The sequence below is a fragment of the Nyctibius grandis genome, chromosome 4 (assembly GCF_013368605.1).
Source record: "Nyctibius grandis isolate bNycGra1 chromosome 4, bNycGra1.pri, whole genome shotgun sequence".
Lineage (NCBI taxonomy): Eukaryota > Metazoa > Chordata > Aves > Nyctibiiformes > Nyctibiidae > Nyctibius > Nyctibius grandis.
In genome coordinates, this window is record NC_090661.1 from 2,658,439 (window position 1) to 2,677,751 (window position 19,313).

At 38.3% G+C, this 19,313-nt stretch overlaps 1 protein-coding gene across 1 annotated transcript in view; it reads left to right on the plus strand.

The window, feature by feature from the left end:
* Positions 1–19,313, plus strand: part of SHANK2 (SH3 and multiple ankyrin repeat domains 2) — a 309,027-nt gene that overhangs the window by 22,996 nt on the left and 266,718 nt on the right. The window contains exon 9 of the mRNA XM_068399004.1: positions 17,375–17,441. Coding sequence (XP_068255105.1) covers positions 17,375–17,441 — 67 coding nt within the window. The remainder of the gene's footprint in view (positions 1–17,374; positions 17,442–19,313) is intronic.

Consider the following 19,313-nt stretch of genomic DNA (forward strand, 5'->3'; position numbering starts at 1 on the left):
ATGATAGAGCTTGCCAAAACATGATGTTTGCCACCAACATCCAGTACATCAATTTGGAGCTCTCATATACTGGCTTATGAAATGCTGAACTGTAACTTCTGTTCCAGTTATAGGTTAGCTTTAAAGTTTCCAGTGGTTTTAGGGTTTTTTTGACGTTACAGTTTCTATTATATTAGTAAAACCTCCCAAAATATCCTTTCAGAAAAGCCATGATGTCCTATCAATGTCAATAGCTACTTGGTCTTCCACACATTTTATGTGCTCCTAGATTGATGTAAAATAATTTCTTACCTATCTGGCAAATATTAATCCAGTAACTCAGAAATATGAATTTTGCAGTGTTTACAAGCTGTTGAAATTTGGTTGTGTAAGTTAAAATGAACATGCACCTTGTTTATCATTTTTTTCCTTTTAGTGAGCAGAAGCTTTATATGAATAATTCATATGTTTTCATATGGGCTATAAAGCACTTTCAGGCTTAGAGCTAATAATTAGTGTTTTTGAAGCATATGTGTTCAGATGTAGAGAAGAATAATTCTGGGATGGCATTTAGTGACACTTTTTAATGGCAGAGTTGTACTTGAGAATGATTTCTCTCTCAGGCGTGCCTTATTATTGACCACTGCTGTCCCAAATCAGTGTGGGCTATTAATGCGCTTATGTTACGTAGACGGCAGGAGGAGCAGCAATCTTCCAGGTCCACTGCAGGTAGAATTGTTCCTTTCAGTGTGTTGGCTGTACATCTATTTTCAATTGCTCATATTTTTGCCAGATTTGAATCATTTGAAAGGAAATTTTCCATGCCTGCTATCTCAGGCGGCATTATTCGGACAAACAAAATGATTCAGCTGTTTCCGTGTACGAGTGAGGGAAAACATGTGTTGTTTTGCTCATACTGAAAAACTCTGTTGACCCACCTCTCCTTGCCCCATCTCCCCTGTTGTGTTACGTTGTGTTGTTTTGTTTTGTTTACTTCAATTGCCCTGCGTGCTGTTGGTGATCTCTGTGTTAATAACGTGGCAGTGTAAAGCAGTTTGCAGTCTGACTCAAATACAGGGGCTGCAAAACCAGACCACACATTTGGAAGCTAAGCTGGCTGGGGGGAATATAGACAGGCGTGACTGGAGATGGGTGAGTGAAGTTTGAGCTTGGAGATGGGTGAGAAAGTACGAGACCAGCTGAGACTCGGGCTGAGAGCCCGGACCCGAAAGAGTAGAGTGAATGGAGCAAGACCAAGATTGATAAGGGTCTTGGGGATGCTTTTAATCATCAAGGGCAGAAGAGAAAGAAATCCAGATTAGAGAGAAATTGGGACTGACTGTATAAAAAGGGAGTCTTGCGTGGGTGGTGATGCTGGGGAGGAAGCTCTCTGTCCGGTGCCTCAAAAAGGCATCGTTACAAATATAAAGTAATGTTTTCTCTCTTGATGTTAAAATATGTAACTGTTGTGTTAATGGAGCATATGAATTACACAAGGACTTTGTTTTTGCCAAGTATTTATTTTCGTCCTAATTCCTTTCCTGAAGCACCTGTGTGAAGAATGCATCATTGAATATTGTGTATTATTGGCAAAAAATATAGCTCTTTTCTCATGATGCCTTCTGCCTTTAGTCAGACTTTCAGCTTCTTCAAGCTTTTGTCATGATTTGAGTCAAATAATGGAATTTATTCATACTTACTGTGGTGGTTTATTCTATTTTATGTTAGGCTACTGCTTGCGTTGATCAGTTACATTGTGTTTTGCAGTACAGAAATAATAGGTAAAGGACAATCTGTCATGGAAGAGTGTACAGTCTAATTTGCACTTACTTGTTATTTGTGATATTTAGATATTGATAGGAAAAGATTTAAGGTTTTAATCATGTAAAAACCCCAAAAGTACTAGAAGAAGTATAATAAATTCTACAGAATGGCTTGTTAAGACTGAGAGGTATTAGTAAGAGTTGCATTTAGCATTTTTAAATCTACACAAGTGACTGTACCAGAACAAACTATGGATTTTTCCTTTAAAAATAAAAAAGTGTGTTAGTACATATATTTGTAAGCAAGACAGAATTAAAGTTAAAAAAAAGGATCACTCGTGGTGATATATCCAGATGCAAACAGTGATTAGTTATGATATATTTTCTCATCACTTACCTTGAAGTGCTATTTATACAGAGGAACGCACGTTCTCATTTGAGAAAAAGGCTTTTTGGGTATTTTACACATCGCCTTGGCATATTTATGCCTTTGTGGTGCTGATATGTTATCTGTTAGGGTATTAGGGGAAACGTTGCCAAATGAAAATGTTTCTGAGAATAGTAGAGATACCAGATATTGTTCCAAGGAAAGCGCTTGATGGCAAGGTAGAGGTGACCTCAAGTGACAGCAGATTTCCTGCTATTGTGGATTTTGGAGTATTGACAAACTGTTAGGCAGATACTTCTCCTTACTGGCACATGAAGTACAATTACCAAAGGTCAATATTTGGTTCGTGATACAGCTGGTGACAAGAACGAAGCAGAATGTAGTACTCTTGCTGAAAACACGAGACAACGAAGATGCTTCTGCCTCAACTGCTTCTGAAGATATTGCAGCTGCTTTTGAAAAGCTGGACCTCAGCCTAAGGGGCTTTCATTAATACTCTCACTTGGCTTGACAAGGGCTGGATATAGTAAGAGATACAGGAGCAGAAAAAATACATATGAATCCAGAATGGGGTTAAAATTCATTCACCTTGACCCAGTGATGGTTTGCATAGTGCTGGCTGATCACTCTCAGCATTGTCTTAACCCTTGTCATTTTTCAGAAAAGCAGACAAATGGAAGTAATATAGTAAAGCATAAAGAAATTAAATGATATGATTATCTTTTATTGAGAAGGGCAAAATATTGCCACACTTGGAGATGCTAAAAATACTGACTGCAGAATGTGTCTTTTTTAAAAAAAAAAGCTGTTGTTGCTGCACAGTTGTTACGTGACTGTAAACTTCTGGAGGAGTGTCCATGAGACCATCTTTTGTATTGTGCTCCATGTAAATGATCCGAGACCCTTATTTTTCCCCTTTGCGCCTTCTCTCCCCACTCAGACAGGGGTGTCCAGCTGAAATACCTCAGGTGTTCTCACACGCAGCAGAACTTCCCTGGGAAAAACAGAGTGTCTCTGAGGTAGCTAGGAGGCAATCTGTTTGTTTTTCCACCAAATGGGTAAACTTCCAAAAGCTCAGATGCAACTGAAACTAGGTTATTAAAGGCAACAAATTAAGCAAACTGAATTGTAAGGGTCACTTTGAGTTCTTGCCTCAAAGTAAGAAAGGCTCGTGTGCAATTCGGTCACAATTAGTTGTCACGGGTGAAGTTGCAAGCGGCAATGGAGATGTGTATAATCTTAATTTAATTATTGGATTTTGATAGCAAGATTGAATATTGCTCCTGTGATTTTGTTTGTACTAACTGTACCCTAGCAGAGAAGGCAGCAAGGGTAAGTTCTTCAATATCCTGATCCTAACTGAGCAGTCCCACATGGCATGTCTTACCCTTGTAAAAGGGTCAGCTGTGACAACTGTGTGTGGTTTTTTCCTGTAGCTATAAAGAGCATGGTAAATCTTGGCATTGGAAATGCTTTATTTCATTGTGGTGTCTATTAGAAGTGTTTGTATTTTTATTGGTTTAGAGCAAATTTGGGCTGAATGAATGTTGTTTCTCTAAGACATCAAGAAACTGCATTAGTCCTAAGACAGGAGCTATATGAACAAGATGAACATAAGATGTCCATTTATGTGTATTGCGTTGTTGCCAGGGTTTTACATGTATTGAAATGGAAACGATAGGCACCGTATAAACATCTTGGGAGTGACAGATACCCAATATGTTTTTTCTCTGTGTTCTTGCAGAAAAGTATATTATATCAGGCTCTGCTCCAGATTTAACTGTGGGAGAGATGAGAGATGTTGTTCTTTTATGAATTCTTGATTCCTCTGCCTGTATGTGTGGTATAAGAAGGTTAAACCTTATGGGAAATTTGTTTCACAAACCATAGATAAGCATGCTTGCGGTAGTCTGCTACATTTAATTTGTTCTTATTGTTAAACCGTGTTATTTTGAGATACTGATACAATTCAGTTTCTCATACCTTATTACATTTTGTATGCCACTATTATGTGTGTGTAATAGCTTTAGTTGCACTGATTGAATTAGTCAATAATAAAGAACCATAAATACCAGAGAAACTGAAATCCACCCTTTGTGCTGAGGCTGAGGCTGCTTCTGCACATGATGAGCAGGATGCCTGATGGTGTCCTGCTGTTCTCCTGTGTTCTGTCTGCTTGTATGCAAACGGATTGTCACAACTTCAGACTAGATTTAAGGAAGAAATTTTTTACCATGATGGCGGTGAAACGCTGGCACGGGTTGCCCAGAGAGGTGATAGATGCCCCATCCCTGGAAACATTCAAGGTCAGGTTGGACGAGGCTCTGAGCAACCTGATCTAGTTGAAGATGTCCCTGCTCATTGCAGGGGGGCTGGACTAGATGACTTCTAAAGGTCCCTTCCAACCCAAACCATTCTATAATTCTATGAACTTACACTTGCATTTCTGGGCAACGATGGTATTTTTATTTTGTCTCCATGCAGCGCTGAGCACAACCTGTAAGTGGGACTCATGGGCACATCAGGCCTGCAAGTACAGGTTAACGATCAGTTAGGATGGACGGGTGATGTGGTGGCATGATCTCTTGCTTTTGCATGACTATAAGGCTATTCAGTTGTAATTTCTGGCAATACCTGAGTGAGTTCTTGTTGCTTATAAAAATGGAGGATCTATGCCTCCAGGACAGGCTTAGCATCTTCTCGCATTGCCATTTGGAGAGAACATTTGTGACAAGCAGTTGGCATGTGCTGCTGACCCGTGTCCGTCTTCATCGGAGTATGTTATTGGCATTGACTTTTACTAGACTCCCGTTTCCAAAGGTTTTATTATAGTTAACCCACAGAGTTTGGAACGAACCCGCCAAAGGTATTAGGTAAAAGAATCATAGTATTTTATTAACCCGATGCATTTTATCTTAGGGGCTTTCAAAAAGCATTTCAGCTCTTCAGTTTAGCAGTTTAAGCAACACTGTATTATTAAGTGTTTGCAGAACTGAATCCCATGAACAGTTTTTCCTGTGAAATAGTGGGCAGTATCTACTGCCTGCTGTGAGTAGGAAGACATTTTTCTGAAAGCGTTTGGGGAAGAAGCTGCTAATATAGCACATTTCGGCTTTTCCATGAGGTAGGACTGCCTTCAGAGGTGAAAGCTTTTACCTTACAGCAGCAGAGACCTGTACACACTTGAGCTGAATTTTCTGTGTAACCTGACATTTACTGTAATTTCAAGGGAAGCAAAATCTAGCAAATAGCACTTTCTCAGTCTGTTTCTAAAAGAGTTCAGCTGAAGAAGATTGCATTTCATGGCTTTTTGATTTAGCATATTATTGGGGGGAGGAAGAAAATTAAGTCAATTTTATTACTGGCTGTGTCTTATCTGATTCATCTGATGCTGCAACCTGGCTTTATCTGCTTTTCATAAATACTCCTTTGAAATTGCTGCTCGCCCATGGAGCAGTAATAAGGATTATGTAATAACTGGCTTTTGATGGCTCTTTCCAGCTTCTAGCTTGAGCTAAATTTTCCCATGGAATGTGTCTGTAATTGTAAATGTGTGTGTATCACACTGTTTACTTTTTCTTTTCCATATTAATTATTAAAACACAAGCGTAGAAGAACGCATCTTACTTGAGAACGACTTGCTAGGTGGCATTTTAGCAGAGAAGCAGAAAGAAGATGTATTTTTTTTTCTCTACTTTTAAAATAGATATAAATATTAAATTTCCCAAGACATGCAGTGACCATGGAGGAGGCTTAATACAATCTGCACGGAGTAGGGTAACCTAAAAATCTTACTTTTTCTCATCTAAAGAAACAGGAGGAAATAAAACACCACGAAGCAGCGAAGTTCTGCCTGGGATGAATTTGCCTGCATGTTCCTTTTTTGCTTTCTGACATGTTTCGTGGTAACTTTAATCGACTTGTTGGTGTATTCAGTTCAACACTTTCGGGCAAGCTGGTTCTTGCATAACAGCGGACCCTTTTGTCACAGGAGTTAAGTTTGCATTTCAAAGCCGAGAGAGTGAGATGATCTAGAAGTTATTTGCTGGCATGTTGTGAGGAAAGGACTTAGATTTTTGTATCTTGGTGTCCATGGAGGCTTAGTTTAATCTGAAGGTATTCAGTCATGGCTTATTCATGAGTAAGAGCAGGTGAGTTTCAAGAACACAGTTGTGTATGTTCATGAAAGGACAGTGTAAAATAAAATACAGGTTCTACTTTTTAAATCATAATCAGGTTACTGGAGAATGAACAAGGCTGCCTACAGGCATTTCAAGTGTCTGTCCAGAATAGAGTCCTGCTAAGACAGCGCTGCAGGGCATAGACACTAAAAGGAGGACATTCCCTGGGACAGCCTTCTCTTAATTTTGGCTTGAATTCACTAAGCTGCTCCGCTTTGGCACTGTTTCATGGCTGCCGAGTGCATTTCAGACGACCCGTAGGGGCTGTAAAATCTCTTGTGAGCAAAACCAGCATTTTAGCAGTGAAAATGTGCCAGCGCTGTTATGCTGGCAGTGTTCTTTTCTTGATAATACTGGGCTAAATACATATCATGTATTTGGATGCATGTTGTTATATGTTTGCATATTTTTAAAATATTAATTGCTAAAAATATTTAGGGTAAAATCCTAGTTCCTCTGAAGTGGATAAAATTCTGTTTGATTTCACTGGGGTGGAATTGTGTTCCTCACACTGAAGATTGTTTCAAAGCCATGCTACTAAATCTTTCTGTATAATGTATTCTGCTGAATATGATTATTTTTAATAAACATTTCCTGATTTTAGTACTGTGCTGTTCTTTTAAGTTATACAAAATCGCACAGTGCATTGCAACAAAAAACTTGCGTTACGCAAAGTCTTTAGCTACTAATAGATAATTTGCTGTAGCTGAAAACAAGATGCTTTCTCTTCTGAGTGAAAACTTCGGAAGAGTTTTGGGAGGCAAAAGCAGTGCTTGGGAGGCTAAGGTGGTAATTTTTTTTCCATTCCCTGAACAGAACACGGGACATTGTTACCTTCCCTACAGTAGCTGCTGCTGCAAAAGTCTCTTTGTCGTTGCCCAGCTGAAACATTGACCTTGTCCCAGCCATTGTAGGGCACTTCCCATGAGGTTTAGGCTCCAAGGGTGTGAAAAATGCTTAGATCTTAGTGCTGCACGTAGCAATACTTGAAGTTTAAAAACCTAGTCTTCAATTACTATTAAAAAATAACCAAGGTACCAGCGTGAGGTGGTCCTCACCAGGGAAGCCGTTGAGATTACTTGGAGGGCTTACGTAAGGGACTGCACCCAGCACAGCGGAGCTGCCTACTTGCTCCGCTCTGGAAAGCATGAATCCTTTGACCTTAATACTAAGGCGAAGCGATCGTGGCAAGCCTTTGTTTAAACAGTGCTAAAATGATCAAGGGAATGATGAAGAGCCTCAAAGAAATATTGGCCCTTTCCCATAATTTATATTTTCAGATGCTAAAACTAGTTGTTGAGCAAATGTAAGGTATCTATTTTAAGATGCTGCATGTCAATATCTGACTACAGATGGCTCCGTGAATCATAGTTGGAAGAAGGAAATGTTAGACACTAAGATATTGTTGCTAAGAGATTTTTGTACACAGTATGCTAACATGTGCTGGCAAATTTGGGAACAGTAGCAGCAGCATGCTTTTGGAGAAAAAAAAATCAGTGGTGAAGAAACTGTCTTCAAAGGACTATTTAAAGGATAGTAACATTATTGTGCTTTGTTGTGTCGAGAACTGATGAAGATGAAATTGTCTTTCAAGCAGATAACATACAGAAAACATCCAACAGGTAAAGCTACTCCTGCTATCCAATGGCATAGAAAGTAGAGACTGGGAAGAAAAAGAAAAAAAAATGTACTTTGGGGTTTAAATTAAGCAAGTTTCAAGAAGATTAAAGGTGCTGGTTGCTGATATTTTGCCATCTACTGGACATCAGATATATTAATATACAAAGTTAGTTCCTTTCAAAATGCATAATATTAAGCTTGTATTACACTGTATAATTAAAATTGTTAAGATTTATTTTCTGTCCAGGAAAGAAACGTATGAAAATGCTGAGTATGATTTTTTTACTTATATTCTTTCATAACATTATTATAGAGTAATTTTGGAAAATCACCAGCATTTTATTGTCCTGATAGAGAATGTGGGTTATTTCTGCACTTAGTACAAATCTTTACTGCCTGTTATTTAAAGGAAAAACCTAAATTTTACTGCTTTTCTTTATTCTATGTATATCTTATTCATCTTATTTCAGTGAGTTTTACTGAAACTTGAAAATCTTATACCTGAAATAAAGCTTCAAATTGGTAAAATTAATTTTATCAATTAATTTTATTTTATCAAATAGAATCTTTCAGTTCTGATATCTTTTCAACAAAAACATTCTCTTATTATATGTACAAAATATTACGCAACTATAAACTTCTCAAAATAGTAATTTGCTTCTGACATCTTTCTAATTAGATATTATACATCTCAACTTCAAAACTGATTCCTTTTTTATAAAGTTTTGGAGTGTAAATGTAAATGTGTGTTTCCGTAATGTAAACATATGTATCTTCTTGAGGTCGTGTTTCATGTCATCCATATTATATGTATTCAGGAGCACAGCTAGAAAAAGAGAGTGAATTAGTGATATTAATAGGATATTAATGAAACATTTGGTTTTATATTTTAATGAGGTGAACTAAGAAGCTTCCGCTAGTTTTATTTTACGATGTTGTAACCTCAAAGTCAAAAATCAACTGTAATCAATACAACTACAAAATGTGGGATGATACTTTGCCCTTTGATTTTTGGAAAGTAAAATACAGAATTCATGATTATTCAGCATTTCTCTTGTAGATTATATAGTTATTGTAACTGTATAGCATTTTCCAACTGGTCCAGGAAAAAAAAACCATTTTGTTGAATTTATTGAATTCTTAATATCTTCTCTAATTGAAGATATATACCTAAATAAATACCTAAAGTCTGCGTTGGGATTTGAGCTCAGAACAGTGCTTGCCAAATTGTCACTTTTTGCTAAGGTATTACGAAAGAATGTATTTCCAAAGGAAACTGAGTTCTAGATATGTTCTTGTATTTATTGGCTAAATAAACACACCTTCATGTACAAGCTCTCTGAAATTGCATAAGAAACCAATAGTGTTTGATCAGTACATTTTTCTCCCACACCTATGGAAAAGAAATTTGGAACACAGATTGCTTCTTGCTTTTCCAAACTGAACTCCATCTGTACCACTGAAGAGAGTTTTAAAATCTACGTGCTGCTCATATATGAGAGCAAGGAAGGCATATCAATTTAAGATTTTTTTTCGGAGTCTGCAGAGTGTGCTGCATGATTTTGTGTCAATATTTATCAGGGATGGAACCTCATGGTGCTGTGTGCTGAATGGGCATGCACAGGCATACAGGAGAGTAGGGTCTTTGCACTTAACAACCTAAACTTAACTTTCTGATGTCCTCATGCTGCATACTTGATGGTACACTGTGACAAACTTCAAAGTGGCTTTAGACTCCAAAAAGCCTTTACCTCTTTGTTTTATTTGGGAGAGCTTTTCTTTTGACAGGACACGATAGAAACAGGTTGACCTACGTTGCCTTTTCATTGCCCCACAGTAAGTACCAATTTTCGTATCAAATTAAAGAGGTGCCTGGCTCCAAAGGTTGTCATTATAATTAAATGGTTTAGAGATTGCCTTGCTGTTGGATTATCACCTCTTGATATTGCAGCTATTGGGTGGATTGTTGATATGATTTTTGTCTGGAAACTTATTAAAAATGATAACATTTCTTATATTTTTTAATATTAAGAAAACACATCCTAATTATGACACGTGGAAGCCTTTTCATTAAGGAAGTGATCCCAGCCGTTCCTTCTGAAGTCACTTGGGTTAACTTCTCCCGAGTCTGCTGATTGTGAATCCTATTGCGTAATGGCTGTGACTGCTTGAATGGTGTTCCTTCATTGTTAAAATGATGTAATCCTCAGTAGTACAATAAATGATTTATGATTTTATAAGTCTGTGATTTAAGTGGAAAGCAATTTCTGGAGAGTCTTAGTGGTTACAGTCTCATTCGTAGGGTTGGATCACCTCTTCCTTCCAGCTCCACCTGAAGAAGGGAACACGTAGGGTGGATGTACTTCAGAGTATCCTGTGTGTCCATCTGCATTTCTGCCAATTGGCTGAGACTGAGCAAAGTCAAAGCATTTTGTCCTGGGATAGAGCTATCTCCTTTAATGTATAGTGCCATACCTGAACTCATTGCAATTTCAAGCTTTCTTGAAAGACCATCATTTAGTGAGCACTGCTGGGTAGCAGAGACCATGGAAGGGTGAAACATCAGCCCTGAAGGAAAGAATAATGAAATGTACTTTCATCAGGAAAGTGAAATTGTCTGGAAGAGAAGGGGGAGAAAAAGCAGGTGGGGAGTGCTGACTGCTTTATCGTGAACTGCTTGTTGTGAATTGCAGCTACAACTGTGCAGCCCAAACAGCTTCCTCCGCTCTCCATTTAGGCAGAGCATTTCAAAGCTTTATGTCTCGCCTGGTCTAAAATTTAAGCATGTGCAGAAGGAAGTGCAGCAGCCTTGACTGAGAGTGAAACATGAATGAACTGAGAGATGCTCTCCTTACTTCCATGTGGAAAGTTTGTCAAAGTTCATTGGCTGGGTTTAAGAGGGGTCAACTTCAATTCCTGTCTTTTTTTTTTTGTATTGTGTCTTATTGGGTGGAGCAGTTTTTTCCAAAGAGCGATAATGTAATTTAGTTTTGGTGCCTGCCTTTCAGGGACTAACCTATAAAGCTCTAAAATTGTATTTGCTAACAGGCTACAAAGATCTTGCTCTAATTTAATATAACCTCTACCTGTGATACATTTCAAGAGCAGAAAAAATCAATTGTGAAAGGTTAGTGACAGGTGAAGTGTATATATAATTTCCAATTTCCCGAAAGGAACAAAACACTGCATTAATCACAATCAAAAAAATCTAAATGCTTGAATGTAAGTCATTGATATATTGAGAGCTGCATTTATGAGGCTGAACAGAGAGAGGCTGGTGAGTCAGTGCTGCTACTTATATCTGATCCAGAGTCTGAAGACATTATGAAACTCTGTCACACTGAAACCTGTAACTGGACATCTGGCAGGTTTCACTGTTTACACAAAGTAGTCTTATTTGCCATTATTTAAACTAAATTTCTTTGGGGAGCAAGATTCAGGAAAGCAGAACTAACCAGATGCATCAAATGTTTAATTTCTGAATTGACTTCTGAGAGCCAACTTCAAAACTGCTTGTATCCACAGGGAACATTTCTGACTGTAAATATCAGAAAACCAGAGGATGAGAAAAATGCTGTGCCAGGAGAAAGAAATACCCTTCTAAAGGTGCCTCACCAGTTATGAGGGTTTCATTCCTCATCCAGTGCCCTGTGCTGGACTAGCAATCATGGGGTACCCCCGTCTCCTGCCTGCCCCCCCCGCCCCCAGTCTCTGTGTCACAGCTACTTCATTCATTCAAGTTTCTACTTGACTGAGCTGTCACTTAGTTACCATCCATAGCAACTACCCAAGTGTCAATTAAACTCCTTCCCGTCTTCACTAAATTGGTGGCAGAGCATCTGGTGTTGCCTGGCATGGCAAATAGTAAGGCACTGCAACCAGTTGCATCATTTGAAAGAAACAGCTGTCTGTGAGACAGTGAGATGATGGGGTGACTGTACCAAGCTTTGCTTCTACCAAGGCAGAGCAAATATCCGTATAAACACACAGCTCCTGGTCACGCTCTGCGTTACGTACCCTGACAGTGACAACCAGCTCTCGTCTCCGCTCCGCTGCCCTGCCCAGCGAGTCACTAACCCCGTGGCTTGGTGCTTCGCAGCCCTCTGAGTGTGTCTCAGCTGTGACCTGTTTCAGTGACTCCATTAACTTTTTGTTACGATGACATTATGAAGACAGAGTGTCGTGGAAATAGGAGGTGATGCCGCCAGTCTAGCTGCATGGGTTTATCCTGCTTTCTTTTTATTTTGTGCGAGTTACCTCCTACTAAGATATGTCTTCCCGCTTAGCTTTACTTTCTGCTCACTTCCCTGTTGTAAGCATATGTACTTATTCAGGCCAGTCATGTATGTTATCAAATGTAATTTGAAAATAATTAGTGCCTGTGTCAACAGCCTTAGTGGGGTCAGTGAAACTTGGAGGGGAGGGAGCTGATAAATGATTCACTTTGGTTACTATCATTCATATAAAATTGCCTCTAATGATGATTAAAAAAAACACAGGAGAGTTTCTGTTCTCTGTATTGTACAGTAGAATATATGGCAGAGTTCCCAACCAAATGCCAGCGCAGCAGATAAAGATCCTGGTTTGGGTCTGAAAGCAGTGTACTCAAACTACTTAGTCATGCTTTTCAGCTGGACTTGGATTGACACCGTGCTGTGACACCGCAGGTGCAGCCATGCTGATTCTGGAGCTGATGCAAAGTAAATACACCCTTTAAAATAGGGCAAAATAAATGCAGGTTTTAGTGGAAATTGTAGATGAGTGATTTTTTTTTTTTACAAGATGCATAAACAGGTTTTATCAGGTTTACAGAATAATGTGATTAAGGACATGCAGATTTTTTATATAAGATAAGTGTCTTGTCTGCAGCAAAAGGATGAAATGAGAGGACATTTGCTGCAGGAATGAAAGAACCTGCGTTGTAGTCAGGCTGCTGTATATGCAGTTTTTAAAAAGCTGCAATTTTTGAAGCTTCAGCGTAACAGAGTCTGTAGATAGCCTCTAGTTGTAAAGTGCTACCTCCAGCCTTTCATGGTAATATTTCATGTCTGTAAACATGCATGTGATGCATTTTGATGACTGGAATCCAGTTCCTAACTGGAACAGGAAAAAAGCTTTCCCTGTGGTTTTGCTGGCTGTACTACTTTTTCACTGCCAGGAAGAGATGTCTTGTGATCAAAAAAAACCCAAACAAAACCTTCTTTCCTGCCATAACCTCTCAGTTAGAAATCTAGCACTTCGATACAGAAAACCCTGAAAAGCAAAACATGGATATTTAAAAACATATAAACTATGAAGTGTATTTTCTGCCAAGATACTACATTAGGGGTTTTTTTTTTCTAAAGTACAAAGCAATTTAGTGCAATTATCAAACTTCAGTAAGGTTTTGACGTAGTTTTCATCTTAATCAAGGGGAGACTTTATACCACCTTGATTTGGTTCAAGCCCTGGATCTGGCGAAGACCATTCACTTGCCCTAATGCATTCATGCTTATAGTTTTATTTGAACACACTATAACTTTGGTTCAAGATATGTTTTGATGGAAAAGGGGCTGTGGTTGCTGTGCGTTGTAGTTTGCAACTGTAAAAATTTGAATGAGTATAATTTTATATCTTTCAGATTTTTCTCTGATTTCACTTCTCCCACACTCTTTACCCATCAAATTCAAATGAATTACATTGATGTTATGCCAAGAAATATTTGTACTTTTTAACTTTTCCTTGCTTTCTTTAGATCGTAGCATATTTTTCCTTCATTTTTGCTGTTAGAATTTTATATGCTGTTTTTAGCGAATTGAAGTAAAGAATTGAGAGGAATGATACCTTGAGCTTGCTGAATGTAGTGCTTGATTCAGAAGCTAGAACAGGAACAATTCTCTGTCAAGCTGTCTCTCAGCTATTTGGCAATATCTTTTTTTCAAGTAATAAAATATGTTTATCACTTGAACAGCATGTTTATACTCAAGTTTTAAAATCTACTCTATTAAAATTCCTTTCATTTGAGTGACATGGCTGCTGTCTAACAAGCTGCCTGTCACTGGTGAATTCCCTGTTTGAATTTTACATGCCAATTAGGGGTAATGGTGAAGTGAGGTATTGTTGCTTGCTTATAATGTAGAGAAAACCCCTGATCTACACATGAATGTTGCTTTTATGAACCTGAACCAAGTGAAGGTAAAGAAATAGCATTTGTACAGCTCTGCTGTTACTTCCACAGTGCTATTTGCTGGGGAGAAGCATGAGTTACACTTTAGAAGCTGTACAGAGGAGGCTGGGGCCAGATTCTGATACGTTATCCATGCTGAGAAGCAGTCTATTTCAGGAGTAGTTCCTGCAATAAAGGTGGTCTCCCTAACCTTTAAAATAGTAATTTTCAGATGGATAATTGCCTTTATTGATGATGAGGTGGCAGGGCACCAATCTGCCTCAGTCTCTGACCTCCCTGATCTTTGCAGATATTATGGCACACAGAAGCCTTCTGACGTATCTGAGAAGGAACGCTACTTCTTCAGCTGGGGTCTAAAAGCAGAAGTGGGATTGAGTTGAACCAGTATTATTGTTTCATAGTAATGCATTTTGCTCCCAAGAATCCCTCAACGTTTGACATAATAAAACTGAGAAGTGCCCAAAGCATTTCCTTACTGTTAATGTTGTAATGAGAAAATAATTACATGGTTATCACTGTAAGTATGGTGTTATTAGATGCGTGTTAATTATTTCAAGGACAAAAATGATTATACTGCATGTGCCGTGTTTATGGCTGCCTACTGAAGATCATTTTAAAACACAAGTATGCACGTATTGAGTATAACTGCTAGGTGCTGTACAAATGTGGAATAGAATTTCTGCCGTGAAATAGATACATCTGAAAAGAAAACATAATTACTGTATTTAGCCTTTATGTTGGATAGAAATTTGTGATGAAACAATTTGCCAAGGAAAAGAGACAGAACCTGAAAAGAATTAAAAAACAAAATAATTGGGGCAAAACCTAGATTCAGGGCATAGACGTGATAAATGGTATGTTCAGTTGTTTGTTTTAAACTTTGCTTGATAATCTAAAAAAGTTATTCTGATACTGTATTATACTTAAAATATAGTAATTTCTTTGAAGTCTTGCTTGTACTTTACTATCGAGTAGACTTTACAGAATCACAGAATCAATCAGGTTGGAAGAGACCTCTGGGATCATCGAGTCCAACCATTACACTGACACCACCATGTCAACTAGACCATGGCACTAAGTGCCATGTCCAGTCTTGTCTTAAACCCCTCCAGAGATGGTGACTCCACCACCTCCCTGGGCAGCCCCTTCCAATGTCTAATGACCCTTGCTGAGAAGAAATTCTTCCTGATGTCCAACCTGAACCTCCCCTGGCAAAGCTTGAGGCTGTGTCCTCTTGTCCTATCGCTGGTTGCCTGGGAGAAGAGGCCGACTCCCACTTCACTACAACCTCCCTTCAGGTAGTTGTAGACTGTAGACTTACAACCTAAGCTAAATCAGACTCTCTCTCTTTAGACCAACTTTTGCTTGCTTTGGACCGAAAGATAAATTGGACATTACTTTGCTGTGTTTGAAACCATTTGTTTAAATCTGGGTCCTTCCGCAAGCATTTCCAGGGCTGCATACAGAAAGAATTCATGAGTAATAGCTTGAAGCGTAAGGACTAATTCAATGGCAGTCTCAGGTCTAAAGAAAGGCCTTAAAGTGAAGTCACCAGGAGGACTGTGGAGGGAAGAAGAGAGTGTGATAATCTGACTTTCAACAATCCCATCTGGTTTTATTCAGGAGTATTGCAGTGATTTTTTTTTTCTAAGACAATGCACCCATGCCTGTAGGAAACAGTCATCATAATACTGCATTTCAGTGAGACTTCTTCGAGCGTTGTGGTAGGATATATGGTGACTCCACTCTGAGCCCTATATGAGATGTGCTGGTGGCAGAAGGAGGCATCGTGTAAATAACCGGTGCTGAGTGAAAGTGCAGAAAATATGTATAATTGTTTTATTTTTAGGTGAAATAAATGTAATCGTCATGACTCGTGATTTAAGCCTGCTCTGGGTCTACCATTTGAAGCAGATTTGGAATCTCTTAAATACATCATGTCAAGATTTTCTGTCTGTGGTTTGTTGCTTGTGTGTAAAGTCTGAATTTTTGAGGATTTCCATGTTAGTTTGTTTTAGTTGCTAGTAAATAAAATTGTCTGTTCAATTTCCTGTGGCGAGTGCAGCAAGAAGGTCTTGTGCTTGTTACATGGAGAGATATTACTCACATTAACTGTACTTCATACACCTCCTTAAGACCATTTCAGCACTTCAGTCTTCCTTTGCATTATTCTTCATACCTGAGATTTGTGGAGTGGTACAAAGCAGCAGATAATCTTTCTTGGTCATCAGCTCAGAAGTTTCCCTGAGTTTTCAATAATTTCTCGTGACAGTAGCCCTATATCTAGGGGAGTCCTTAAATAAGATTTTTTTAATACTTTTTTTTGGCCTGCACCCGGTTTATGCTGAAGCTTCTATGAGAAAGATGATCCCAGCTTATCCTTTTTACCTACACCAGGAAAGCCACAGTGCCATTAAGGGAACAGCATCTGTCAGAAAATAAAGCTGCAAAACAGAGCCAGAAAAGGCAATTGCTGAATGTTCAGGGCAAAAATAGGAGAAGAAAAAGGGAGGAGACAGCAATGGCAAATCGCTTTCCTCATACCCAGTGGAGATGTCTCTCTTTTTAAGTGCATTTAGATGAGAATTCGGATTAGGTAGTTACACATCTGTGTTCGACAACCAGGAAATAAACGAAAAAGAGAATTATTATTTTAGAACTATATTTATTAAAACACTTTAAATTCTATGCACATAAACTTTTCCAGTTCCTCTTTTTTAGTCTTTTTTGGTGTCTCAGTGGTACCTGAATACTTGTAGTTCTTGATACTTCTTCCCTGGTTATCCCATGTACATTGAATTGTAGCTCCTGTTTTCATTGTTCAGGTAAGTAGTGAGGCAGGAGCAATTAAAAGGAAAGAATATCTTCAATGTGGCTCTCCGAGCCTGCTCCTGTAGCATTCTCCGCACATCCGTGTAGCTCCCAGAGCTTTGGGGATGGGGTGTTTAAAGTTCACTGCTGGTTTTGACTGCCACAACATGAAAAGCTACAGCTCTTCCAGCGGTCTCCTGGGGCAGCCACGATCACGGCGTTCTTAGTAAACGGGGAACCAGGGGACTGGCAGTGCTGCTTACAAAGAGATTGAGATATCCTTTCTCCACATAGGTTCAGAAATGTATTGCGTGTAGTAGTTGCAAAATAGAAGTAATAAACACTTACTCCACTTTGTGAAATGAGAGTATATTTATATGATGTTTGTCAGTAATGCAACATGCATATTTTTGTACTTAAGAAGTGATGGCAATGTATTAACTGTAATTATTTTACAATTCCTTAGGTGGCTATAATAGCAGGAAATTTTGAACTCGCTGAATATATCAAGAATCACAGGGAAGCTGATATTGGTAAGCAAAATATTTACAGACACTGAAAATAAGTTATACATGTTTAAACCAATATTTTGCAAAGGTGCTAAATCTGATTCTATGTGAGATATGACTGCAGGGCTGATGACAGAATGGCTTCAGGGAGATTTTAAAAGTAACTTTTCTTTAAAAAAATGGAGAAAAAGCTGGAATGTTTTCAAATAAAATTGATAAGTAATGCAAAAGAGTGGTAGGTGCTTTTATAAGTGTAAATTAGTTTGTAACAGATGAAATACACATCCCCATACCTGGAAGAGCCAACTTGGCTCTTGCAGGCTTTTTTGGCATCAACCTAAAGCAGTTCTCAAGTCGGAATAATTGGTCAGAAGATAAAGATGCTTCTCTGCAATTAAATGAATATATGGCAGAAACTGTCTATCCATATCCATAAAACTATTTCCTCTCACTGAGTTTGGTGTGTAGCACTGGATGAAGGCTAGTGACAGGCGTTAAGGGCCCTCGACAAAAAACCTTAAAGCTTTTTAAAGATCTTTTTACATAGAGAGTTTTGCCATTAAAATAAAAAACAGTTTGATAAAAGTCATTTCTAATACAGTTTAATTAAAATGAATTAAAATGCTTTAATTCAAATTAATTAAAGTTCCGCAGGGACATCCTGAAGTTGAACGAAAAAAAGCATTCCTTTTGAAGCAGGAGGGTCTGTCTAGTCGTCTGCACTGATTTAACTCAGTGATGCAAATCTATGACTTGATAGTATCTAATCTATGTGGAAAACTAGGACAGCTCACATGAAACTTAGGCCTCTGAAAGAATTGCTCTGGATTAAGGCCTCCTTTCTGTTTCCCTTCCTGGTTGCATACAATCTGCAGGGATACAGTTAAAAATTCTGCGTGGCAATGTGGATTCTCTGCACTGTGAGAATTCAACTCTTTGCAGTATGCATTGAGAAAACTGAGGACACATTGCATGAAGTTTTGCACAGAAGTCATAACTTTTGCATAAAAGTTTGTAGTGAGTTTGGGAGGTTTTTACCTGAGAGGGTGGAACAGTTCCTTTCCACGTAAGAAGTCTTCATCCTTATGTATTTATAAACAATCTGATGTAAAAAATTAACTAAAAATGAATCAGTTATTCCTAATAGGGTGAGCATCTTATTGTTGGTTATATTTAAATATGGCTAATGGTTTTAGAACTTTGTGAAGATGTTGAAATGAAATGAAGGGAAATGGTCGTTTAGATTCAAATGTTCCCTTTATTTCTGCCATGTTAGTTCTTGATATTTTGGCTTTTGTGTAGAGTCAGTGCAGAACAAGTACCGCACGTAGACGATACACGGTATTACGTTTTATGTTTCTCTAAATGGGTTTTGTTCTCTTAAAAATAGTTGTGTACAATAAAAGAAAAAAAAACCTAGTAAAGGAATGACTTGCTAGTATTAATTATGCATGCACTTACAGTATGAGTAACTGTAAAGTAAAACTAACACAGTACACTTACAAACAATAGCATCTAAGCTGGTTTGCATGAAACCACACTGATGTTAATGTCATCATTTTTTAGACTGACCAATTCTGCACTACTCTTCCTTTCCCCTGACCAGTGCAGGTTCCAAGTTATGTCAATGTGTGGGAGAAATTGGAATGTAGTTATGAAGTAGATGGAGGAGACTCAGTCCAGGCAACAAGTGATAGCCATGTGGCTGAGGCTTTAGGCAGAGCTTATTATTGCTGACTGTAAAAACTTTATGTAGGATTTGGTGATTTCTAGAAAAATGCTTAGAAAATATCTTCTATGGGAAGATTCTCCAAATTTTACTGGTGCCTTCACTTTTCCACTGAAAAATAGAAATATTGATGCTTCCGTGATTCACTTGCATTTTTTTGCAAGATG